Below are 15,136 nucleotides of genomic sequence, written 5' to 3' on the forward strand. Positions count from 1 at the left end.
CCACACGGGACACATCCTCTATATACTACACCACACATCCTCTATATACTACACCACACGGGACACATCCTCTATATACTACACCACACGGCACACATCCTCTATATACTACACCACACGGGACACATCCTCTATATACTACACCACACGGGACACATCCTCTATATACTACACCACACCGGACACCTCCTCTATATACTACACCACACGGGACACATCCTCTATATACTACACCACACGGGACACATCCTCTATATACTACACCACACGGGACACATCCTCTATATACTACACCACACGGACACATCCTCTATATACTACACCACACCGGACACATCCTCTATATACTACACCACACCGGACACATCCTCTATATACTACACCACACAGGACACATCCTCTATATACTACACCACACGGGACACATCCTCTATATACTACACCACACATCCTCTATATACTACACCACACCGGACACATCCTCTATATACTGCACCACACCGGACACATCCTCTATATACTACACCACACGGCACACATCCTCTATATACTACACCACACATCCTCTATATACTACACCACACGGGACACATCCTCTATATACTACACCACACGGGACACATCCTCTATATACTGCACCACACGGGACACATCCTCTATATACTACACCACACCGGACATATCCTCTATATACTACACCACACGGCACACATCCTCTATATACTACACCACACATCCTCTATATACTACACCACACCGGACACATCCTCTATATACTACACCACACAGGACACATCCTCTATATACTACACCACACGGGACACATCCTCTATATACTACACCACACATCCTCTATATACTACACCACACATCCTCTATATACTACACCACACCGGACATATCCTCTATATACTACACCACACGGCACACATCCTCTATATACTACACCACACATCCTCTATATACTACACCACACCGGACACATCCTCTATATACTACACCACACAGGACACATCCTCTATATACTACACCACACGGGACACATCCTCTATATACTACACCACACATCCTCTATATACTACACCACACATCCTCTATATACTACACCACACGGGACACATCCTCTATATACTACACCACACGGCACACATCCTCTATATACTACACCACACGGCACACATCCTCTATATACTACACCACACAGGACACATCCTCTATATACTACACCACACGGGACACATCCTCTATATACTACACCACACGGGACACATCCTCTATATACTACACCACACGGGACACATCTTCTATATACTACACCACACGGGATACATCCTCTATATACTACACCACACGGGATACATCCTCTATATACTACACCACACGGGATACATCCTCTATATACTACACCACACGGCACACATCCTCTATATACTACACCACACGGGACACATCCTCTATATACTACACCACACGGGACACATCTTCTATATACTACACCACACGGGATACATCCTCTATATACTACACCACACGGGATACATCCTCTATATACTACACCACACGGCACACATCCTCTATATACTACACCACACATCCTCTATATACTACACCACACAGGACACATCCTCTATATACTACACCACACGGCACACATCCTCTATATACTGCACCACACGGGACACATCCTCTATATACTACACCACACGGGACACATCCTCTATATACTACACCACACCGGACACATCCTCTATATACTACACCACACGGGACACATCCTCTATATACTACACCACACGGCACACATCCTCTATATACTGCACCACACGGGACACATCCTCTATATACTACACCACACGGGACACATCCTCTATATACTACACCACACGGGACACATCCTCTATATACTACACCACACGGGACACATCCTCTATATACTACACGACACATCCTCTATATACTACACCACACCGGACACATCCTCTATATACTACACCACACATCCTCTATATACTACACCACACGGCACACATCCTCTATATACTACACCACACGGGACACATCCTCTATATACTACACCACACGGGACACATCCTCTATATACTACACGACACATCCTCTATATACTACACCACACGGGACACATCCTCTATATACTACACCACACATCCTCTATATACTACACCACACGGGACACATCCTCTATATACTACACCACACGGGACACATCCTTTATATACTACACCACACAGGACACATCCTCTATATACTGCACCACACCGGACACATCCTCTATATACTGCACCACAGGGGACACATCCTCTATATACTGCACCACACGGGACACATCCTCTATATACTACACCACACAGGACACATCCTCTATATACTACACCACACCGGACACATCCTCTATATACTACACCACACGGGACACATCCTCTATATACTACACCACACGGGACACATCCTCTATATACTACACCACACATCCTCTATATACTGCACCACACGGGACACATACTCTATATACTACACCACACGGGACACATCCTCTATATACTACACCACACGGGACACATCCTCTATATACTACACCACACGGGACACATCCTCTATATACTACACCACACGGGACACATCCTCTATATACTACACCACACATCCTCTATATACTACACCACACATCCTCTATATACTACACCACACGGGACACATCCTCTATATACTACACCACACATCCTCTATATACTACACCACACATCCTCTATATACTACACCACACAGGACACATCCTCTATATACTACACCACACCGGACACGTCCTCTATATACTACACCACACCGGACACATCCTCTATATACTACACCACACATCCTCTATATACTACACCACACCGGACACATCCTCTATATACTACACCACACGGGACACATCCTCTATATACTACACCACACATCCTCTATATACTACACCACACATCCTCTATATACTACACCACACATCCTCTATATACTGCACCACACCGGACACATCCTCTATATACTACACCACACGGGACACATCCTCTATATACTACACCACACATCCTCTATATACTACACCACACATCCTCTATATACTACACCACACGGGACACCTCCTCTATATACTACACCACACGGGACACCTCCTCTATATACTACACCACACGGGACACATCCTCTATATACTACACCACACGGGACACATCCTCTATATACTACACCACACGGGACACATCCTCTATATACTACACCACAGGGGACACATCCTCTATATACTACACCACACATCCTCTATATACTACACCACACCGGACACGTCCTCTATATACTGCACCACACCAGACACATCCTCTATATACTACACCACACATCCTCTATATACTACACCACACATCCTCTATATACTGCACCACACCGGACACATCCTCTATATACTACACCACACGGGACACATCCTCTATATACTACACCACACGGGACACATCCTCTATATACTACACCACACAGGACACATCCTCTATATACTACACCACACCGGACACATCCTCTATATACTGCACCACACGGGACACATCCTCTATATACTACACCACACGGGACACATCCTCTATATACTACACCACACGGGACACGTCCTCTATATACTGCACCACACCGGACACGTCCTCTATATACTGCACCACACCGGACACATCCTCTATATACTACACCACACATCCTCTATATACTACACCACACATCCTCTATATACTGCACCACACCGGACACATCCTCTATATACTACACCACACGGGACACATCCTCTATATACTACGCCACACGGGACACCTCCTCTATATACTACACCACACGGGACACCTCCTCTATATACTACACCACACGGGACACATCCTCTATATACTACACCACACGGGACACATCCTCTATATACTACACCACACGGGACACATCCTCTATATACTACACCACACGGGACACCTCCTCTATATACTACACCACACGGGATACATCCTCTATATACTACACCACACGGGACACATCCTCTATATACTACACCACACGGGACACATCCTCTATATACTACACCACACGGGACACATCCTCTATATACTACACCACACGGGACACATCCTCTATATACTACACCACACGGGACACATCCTCTATATACTACACCACACGGGACACATCCTCTATATACTACACCACACCGGACACATCCTCTATATACTACACCACACGGGACACAACCTCTATATACTGCACCACACGGGACACATCCTCTATATACTACACCACACGGGACACATCCTCTATATACTGCACCACACTGGACACATCCTCTATATACTACACCACACATCCTCTATATACTACACCACACGGGACACATCCTCTATATACTACACCACACCGGACACATCCTCTATATACTACACCACACGGGACACATCCTCTATATACTACACCACACATCCTCTATATACTACACCACACGGGACACCTCCTCTATATACTACACCACACGGGATACATCCTCTATATACTACACCACACGGCACACATCCTCTATATACTACACCACACGGGACACATCCTCTATATACTACACCACACGGGACACATCCTCTATATACTACACCACACGGCACACATCCTCTATATACTACACCACACGGGACACATCCTCTATATACTACACCACACGGGACACATCCTCTATATACTACACCACACCGGACACATCCTCTATATACTACACCACACGGGACACATCCTCTATATACTACACCACACAGGACACATCCTCTATATACTACACCACACGGGACACATCCTCTATATACTACACCACACGGGACACAGCCTCTATATATTACACCACACGGGACACATCCTCTATATACTACACCATACGGGACACATCCTCTATATACTACACCACACAGGACACATCCTCTATATACTACACCACACGGGACACATCCTCTATATACTGCACCACACGGGACACATCCTCTATATACTGCACCACACGGGACACATCCTCTATATACTACACCACACGGGACACATCCTCTATATACTACACCACACGGGACACATCCTCTATATACTACACCACACGGGACACATCCTCTATATACTACACCACACGGGACACCTCCTCTATATACTACACCACACGGCACACATCCTCTATATACTACACCACACAGGACACATCCTCTATATACTACACCACACGGGACACATCCTCTATATACTGCACCACACGGGACACATCCTCTATATACTACACCACACGGGACACATCCTCTATATACTACACCACACGGGACACATCCTCTATATACTACACCACACGGGACACATCCTCTATATACTACACCACACGGGACACATCCTCTATATACTACACCACACGGGACACCTCCTCTATATACTACACCACACGGGACACATCCTCTATATACTACACCACACGGGACACATCCTCTATATACTACACCACACGGGACACCTCCTCTATATACTACACCACACAGGACACATCCTCTATATACTGCACCACACTGGACACATCCTCTATATACTACACCACAGGGGACACATCCTCTATATACTACACCACACGGGACACATCCTCTATATACTACACCACACATCCTCTATATACTACACCACACGGGGCACATCCTCTATATACTACACCACACCGGACACATCCTCTATATACTACACCACACCGGACACGTCCTCTATATACTGCACCACACCGGACACATCCTCTATATACTACACCACACATCCTCTATATACTACACCACACATCCTCTATATACTGCACCACACCGGACACATCCTCTATATACTACACCACACGGGACACATCCTCTATATACTACACCACACGGGACATATCCTCTATATACTACACCACACGGGACACATCCTCTATATACTACACCACACGGGACACCTCCTCTATATACTACACCACACGGGACACCTCCTCTATATACTACACCACACGGGACACATCCTCTATATACTACACCACACGGGACACATCCTCTATATACTACACCACACGGGACACATCCTCTATATACTACACCACACGGGACACCTCCTCTATATACTACACCACACGGGACACCTCCTCTATATACTACACCACACGGGACACCTCCTCTATATACTACACCACACGGGACACATCCTCTATATACTACACCACACGGGACACATCCTCTATATACTACACCACACGGGACACATCCTCTATATACTACACCACACGGGACACCTCCTCTATATACTACACCACACGGGATACATCCTCTATATACTACACCACACGGGACACATCCTCTATATACTACACCACACGGGACACATCCTCTATATACTACACCACACGGGACACATCCTCTATATACTACACCACACGGGACATATCCTATATATACTACACCACACAGGACACATCCTCTATATACTACACCACACATCCTCTATATACTACACCACACCGGACACATCCTCTATAGACTACACCACACGGGACACATCCTCTATATACTACACGGGACACATCCTCTATATACTACACCACACGGGACACATCCTCTATATACTGCACCACACGGGACACCTCCTCTATATACTACACCACACGGGATACATCCTCTATATACTACACCACACGGGACACATCCTCTATATACTACACCACACGGGACACATCCTCTATATACTACACCACACGGGACACATCCTCTATATACTACACCACACGGGACACATCCTCTATATACTACACCACACGGGACACCTCCTCTATATACTACACCACACGGGACACATCCTCTATATACTACACCACACGGGACACATCCTCTATATACTACACCACACGGGACATATCCTCTATATACTACACCACACCGGACACCTCCTCTATATACTACACCACACGGGACACATCCTCTATATACTACACCACACGGGACACATCCTCTATATACTGCACCACACGGGACACATCCTCTATATACTGCACCACACCGGACACCTCCTCTATATACTACACCACACGGGACACCTCCTCTATATACTACACCACACGGGATACATCCTCTATATACTACACCACACGGGACATATCCTCTATATACTACACCACACCGGACACCTCCTCTATATACTACACCACACGGGACACCTCCTCTATATACTACACCACACGGGACACCTCCTCTATATACTACACCACACATCCTCTATATACTACACCACACGGGATACATCCTCTATATACTACACCACACGGGACACATCCTCTATATACTACACCACACGGGACACATCCTCTATATACTACACCACACATCCTCTATATACTACACCACACGGGACACATCCTCTATATACTACACGGGACACATCCTCTATATACTACACCACACGGGACACATCCTCTATATACTGCACCACACGGGACACCTCCTCTATATACTACACCACACGGGATACATCCTCTATATACTACACCACACGGGACACATCCTCTATATACTACACCACACGGGATACATCCTCTATATACTACACCACACGGGACACATCCTCTATATACTACACCACACGGGACACATCCTCTATATACTACACCACACGGGACACATCCTCTATATACTACACCACACGGGACACCTCCTCTATATACTACACCACACGGGACACATCCTCTATATACTACACCACACGGGACACCTCCTCTATATACTACACCACACGGGACACATCCTCTATATACTGCACCACACGGGACACATCCTCTATATACTGCACCACACGGGACACATCCGCTATATACTACACCACACGGGACACATCCTCTATATACTACACCACACGGGACACATCCTCTATATACTACACCACACGGGACACATCCTCTATATACTGCACCACACTGGAGACACATCCTCTATATACTACACCACACGGGACACATCCTCTATATACTACACCACACGGGACACATCCTCTATATACTACACCACACGGGATACATCCTCTATATACTACACCACACGGGATACATCCTCTATATACTACACCACACGGGACACATCCTCTATATACTGCACCACACGGGACACATCCTCTATATACTACACCACACGGGACACATCCTCTATATACTACACCACACGGGATACATCCTCTATATACTACACCACACGGGACACATCCTCTATATACTACACCACACGGGATACATCCTCTATATACTACACCACACGGGATACATCCTCTATATACTACACCACACGGGACACATCCTCTATATACTGCACCACACGGGACACATCCTCTATATACTGCACCACACGGGACACATCCTCTATATACTACACCACACGGGACACATCCTCTATATACTACACCACACGGGATACATCCTCTATATACTACACCACACGGGACACATCCTCTATATACTACACCACACGGGACACATCCTCTATATACTACACCACACGGGACACATCCTCTATATACTACACCACACCGGACACATCCTCTATATACTACACCACACGGGACACCTCCTCTATATACTACACCACACGGGACACATCCTCTATATACTACACCACACAGGACACATCCGCTATATACTACACCACACGGGACACATCCTCTATATACTACACCACACCGGACACATCCTCTATATACTACACCACACGGGACACATCCTCTATATACTACCGGGACACATCCTCTATATACTACACCACACGGGACACATCCTCTATATACTGCACCACACGGGACACATCCTCTATATACTACACCACACGGGACACATCCTCTATATACTACACCACACGGGACACATCCTCTATATACTACACCACACGGGACACATCCTCTATATACTACACCACACAGGACACATCCTCTATATACTACACCACACGGGACACATCCTCTATATACTACACCACACATCCTCTATATACTGCACCACACCGGACACATCCTCTATATACTACACCACACGGTACACATCCTCTATATACTACACCACACCGGACACATCCTCTATATACTACACCACACGGGACACATCCTCTATATACTACACCACACGGGACACATCCTCTATATACTACACCACACGGGACACATCCTCTATATACTACACCACACAGGACACATCCTCTATATACTACACCACACGGGACACAGCCTCTATATACTGCACCACACCGGACACATCCTCTATATACTGCACCACACGGGACACATCCTCTATATACTGCACCACACGGGACACATCCTCTATATACTACACCACACCGGACACATCCTCTATATACTACACCACACGGGACACATCCTCTATATACTGCACCACACGGGACACATCCTCTATATACTACACCACACGGGACACATCCTCTATATACTACACCACACCGGACACATCCTCTATATACTACACCACACCGGACACATCCTCTATATACTGCACCACACGGGACACATCCTCTATATACTGCACCACACGGGACACATCCTCTATATACTACACCACACCGGACACATCCTCTATATACTACACCACACCGGACACATCCTCTATATACTACACCACACCGGACACATCCTCTATATACTGCACCACACGGGACACATCCTCTATATACTGCACCACACGGGACACATCCTCTATATACTACACCACACCGGACACATCCTCTATATACTACACCACACAGGACACATCCTCTATATACTACACCACACGGGACACATCCTCTATATACTACACCACACGGGACACATCCTCTATATACTACACCACACGGGACACATCCTCTATATACTACACCACACGGGACACATCCTCTATATACTACACCACACGGGACACATCCTCTATATACTACACCACACGGGGCACATCCTCTATATACTACACCACACATCCTCTATATACTACACCACACCGGACACATCCTCTATATACTACACCACACGGGACACATCCTCTATATACTACACCACACGGGACACATCCTCTATATACTACACCACACGGGACACATCCTCTATATACTACACCACACGGGACACATCCTCTATATACTACACCACACGGGACACATCCTCTATATACTACACCACACGGGACACATCCTCTATATACTACACCACACGGGGCACATCCTCTATATACTACACCACACATCCTCTATATACTACACCATACGGGACACATCCTCTATATACTGCACCACACGGGACACATCCTCTATATACTACACCACACGGGGCACATCCTCTATATACTACACCACACATCCTCTATATACTACACCATACGGGACACATCCTCTATATACTGCACCACACAGGACACATCCTCTATATACTGCACCACACATCCTCTATATACTACACCACACAGGACACATCCTCTATATACTACACCACACGGGACACATCCTCTATATACTACACCACACGGGACACAACCTCTATATACTGCACCACACGGGACACATCCTCTATATACTGCACCACACGGGACACATCCTCTATATACTACACCACACGGGACACATCCTCTATATACTGCACCACACCGGACACATCCTCTATATACTACACCACACGGGACACATCCTCTATATACTGCACCACACCGGACACATCCTCTATATACTACACCACACGGGACACATCCTCTATATACTACACCACACCGGACACATCCTCTATATACTACACCACACGGGACACATCCTCTATATACTACACCACACGGGACACATCCTCTATATACTACACCACACGGGACACATCCTCTATATACTACACCACACGGGACACATCCTCTATATACTACACCACACGGGGCACATCCTCTATATACTACACCACACATCCTCTATATACTACACCACACCGGACACATCCTCTATATACTACACCACACGGGACACATCCTCTATATACTACACCACACGGGACACATCCTCTATATACTACACCACACGGGACACATCCTCTATATACTACACCACACAGGACACATCCTCTATATACTACACCACACAGGACACATCCTCTATATACTACACCACACCGGACACATCCTCTATATACTGCACCACACGGGACACATCCTCTATATACTGCACCATACGGGACACATCCTCTATATACTACACCACACCGGACACATCCTCTATATACTACACCACACGGGACACATCCTCTATATACTGCACCACACGGGACACATCCTCTATATACTACACCATACGGGACACATCCTCTATATACTACACCACACCGGACACATCCTCTATATACTACACCACACGGGACACATCCTCTATATACTACACCACACGGGACACATCCTCTATATACTACACCACACAGGACACATCCTCTATATACTACACCACACCGGACACATCCTCTATATACAACACCACACGGGACATATCCTCTATATACTACACCACACGGGACACATCCTCTATATACTACACCACACGGGACACATCCTCTATATACTACACCACACGGGACACATCCTCTATATACTACACCATACGGGACACATCCTCTATATACTACACCACACAGGACACGTCCTCTATATACTACACCACACGGGACACATCCTCTATATACTACACCACACAGGACACATCCTCTATATACTACACCACACAGGACACATCCTCTATATACTACACCACACCGGACATATCCTCTATATACTACACCACACGGGACACATCCTCTATATACTGCACCACACGGGACACATCCTCTATATACTACACCACACGGGACACATCCTCTATATACTACACCACACGGGACACAGCCTCTATATACTACACCACACAGGACACATCCTCTATATACTACACCACACAGGACACATCCTCTATATACTACACCACACATCCTCTATATACTACACCACACGGGGCACATCCTCTATATACTACACCACATGGGGCACATCCTCTATATACTACACCACACAGGACACATCCTCTATATACTACACCACACAGGACACATCCTCTATATACTACACCACACATCCTCTATATACTACACCACACGGGACACATCCTCTATATACTACACCACACGGGGCACATCCTCTATATACTACACCACATGGGACACATCCTCTATATACTACACCACACGGGACACATCCTCTATATACTACACCACACGGGACACAGCCTCTATATACTACACCACACAGGACACATCCTCTATATACTACACCACACGGGACACATCCTCTATATACTACACCACACGGGACACAACCTCTATATACTACACCACACGGGACATATCCTCTATATACTACACCACACGGGACACAGCCTCTATATACTACACCACACAGGACACAACCTCTATATACTACACCACACGGGACACATCCTCTATATACTACACCACACAGGACACATCCTCTATATACTACACCACACAGGACACATCCTCTATATACTACACCACACAGGACACATCCTCTATATACTACACCACACAGGACACATCCTCTATATACTACACCACACCGGACATATCCTCTATATACTACACCACACATCCTCTATATACTACACCACACGGACACATCCTCTATATACTACACCACACGGGACACATCCTCTATATACTACACCACACGGGACACATCCTCTATATACTACACCACACAGGACACATCCTCTATATACTACACCACACCGGACATATCCTCTATATACTACACCACACATCCTCTATATACTACACCACACGGACACATCCTCTATATACTACACCACACAGGACACATCCTCTATATACTACACCACACAGGACACATCCTCTATATACTACACCACACCGGACATATCCTCTATATACTACACCACACATCCTCTATATACTACACCACACGGACACATCCTCTATATACTACACCACACGGGACACATCCTCTATATACTACACCACACGGGACACATCCTCTATATACTACACCACACAGGACACATCCTCTATATACTACACCACACGGGGCACATCCTCTATATACTACACCACACAGGACACATCCTCTATATACTACACCACACGGGACACATCCTCTATATACTACACCACACAGGACACATCCTCTATATACTACACCACACGGGACACATCCTCTATATACTACACCACACGGGACACAGCCTCTATATACTACACCACACAGGACACATCCTCTATATACTACACCACACAGGACACATCCTCTATATACTACACCACACCGGACATATCCTCTATATACTGCACCACACATCCTCTATATACTACACCACACGGACACATCCTCTATATACTACACCACACGGGACACATCCTCTATATACTACACCACACGGGACACATCCTCTATATACTACACCACACAGGACACATCCTCTATATACTACACCACACGGGGCACATCCTCTATATACTACACCACACGGGACACATCCTCTATATACTACACCACACGGGACACAGCCTCTATATACTACACCACACAGGACACATCCTCTATATACTACACCACACAGGACACATCCTCTATATACTACACCACACCGGACATATCCTCTATATACTACACCACACGGGACACATCCTCTATATACTGCACCACACGGGACACATCCTCTATATACTACACCACACGGGACACATCCTCTATATACTACACCACACGGGACACATCCTCTATATACTACACCACACAGTTAAGTGAAATCATATGTATATTTCTTTTTGTCAGTCTCCAGCACTTGGTACAACATCTGATCCTGTGTCTTGTGGAAAGCCAATTCCTTCTCCCCTTCCTGCGGCGATGGATGAGTCTCCACTGTCGCTACCTGAAGACATAGACATGGATGTATTCAGTCAACTCCCTGAGGAAATTAAGAAAGAGATTATCCAGAGTCCACGTACAAGAAGTATTCAGAGGAGCCGAGCAGCGACAGCCCCCAGGGGGATACAGAAGTTCTTTAATGGAGGAAATACGGGGAATCGTCTCGTTCCTTCAGGAGACAAGGGGCCTTCTCCGCACACGGTGCTGTCCCTGCTGAAGAAGACTTTAGGAGAAGACTCTGTAGATACCAGCAGTGCCCCCGGCTCGGTCATGGCTACTTCTCCTATATCTGACTCTGATTGTCCTCACGGGTCAGAACCAGTTGATGGGTTTTCCTTGGATTGTACAGAACCTGGGGATGTCGGCGTCATGTCGCCGCTTCCTAAAAGCATTGACGTGAATGTGTTTTCACAGCTGCCGTCCGAGCTTCAGAGAGAACTTATGAGCGATTGGAAGGAGCAAAAACTCGCTCCCAAAATCCAGGTCAAGAAGTCTCAAGACAAAGCGAAGACCCCAAAAGGTCAAAGGCCGAGCTCCAGGTCCCGTCCCAACAACCTGCTGAAGTATTTCAAGCCGAGTTAGATATTATAACCTGTTTATAGCTGTAAATGATGTTTATATGGTGAGGAACGGAACGGTCGTTTATAAAGGTTTTCATAGATGAAGGCTGAGTTTCCAATTACTTTGATTTTATGTGGTTGAATTTTCAAGTGGAGATATGCTCTTGGGTAATACCCCAAAATTATCAGACCTCATGTATTATTTCATAATGTGTGATTATACGGGTTAGCGCTGCGTACAGATCCGAAAAAGTCCTGCTTATCTTCTCAGTAATACATTCTGGATGACTTCGGCCACCAGTAGGGGGAGCTCAGCTACAGGGACTTTTTTTAAACTGAAAACTGTTAAAATCAGTGTGCTCCCCCTAGTGGTGGTCTCAGAACTGCAATATGACTACTGAGGGGGTGCACAACCAGAGGTCTGATGGCCACATGTGCCCTGCGATGTCATTCCCTGTGGCTTACAGCACCAATCTATTTGGGAATAGTTTCTTTTCAGTTTTCCAAAGTGAACGTGATGGTTCCATGATGAGGGACATCATTCGTTTTCCATAACTTT

The 15,136-nt window shown here is 46.1% G+C and overlaps 1 protein-coding gene across 3 annotated transcripts in view; it reads left to right on the forward strand.

Annotated features, from left to right (window-relative positions):
- Positions 1–14,682, forward strand: part of POLI (DNA polymerase iota) — a 103,549-nt gene extending 88,867 nt beyond the window's left edge. For all 3 annotated transcript variants that reach the window (XM_069746003.1, XM_069746001.1, XM_069746002.1), the window contains exon 10: positions 13,925–14,682. In XM_069746003.1, coding sequence (XP_069602104.1) covers positions 13,925–14,599 — 675 coding nt within the window. In that variant the 3' untranslated portion in view covers positions 14,600–14,682. The remainder of the gene's footprint in view (positions 1–13,924) is intronic.
- The last annotated feature ends 454 nt before the right edge of the window (positions 14,683–15,136 follow it).

The sequence above is a fragment of the Ranitomeya imitator genome, chromosome 1 (genome assembly GCF_032444005.1).
Source record: "Ranitomeya imitator isolate aRanImi1 chromosome 1, aRanImi1.pri, whole genome shotgun sequence".
Classification (NCBI taxonomy): Eukaryota; Metazoa; Chordata; class Amphibia; order Anura; family Dendrobatidae; genus Ranitomeya; species Ranitomeya imitator.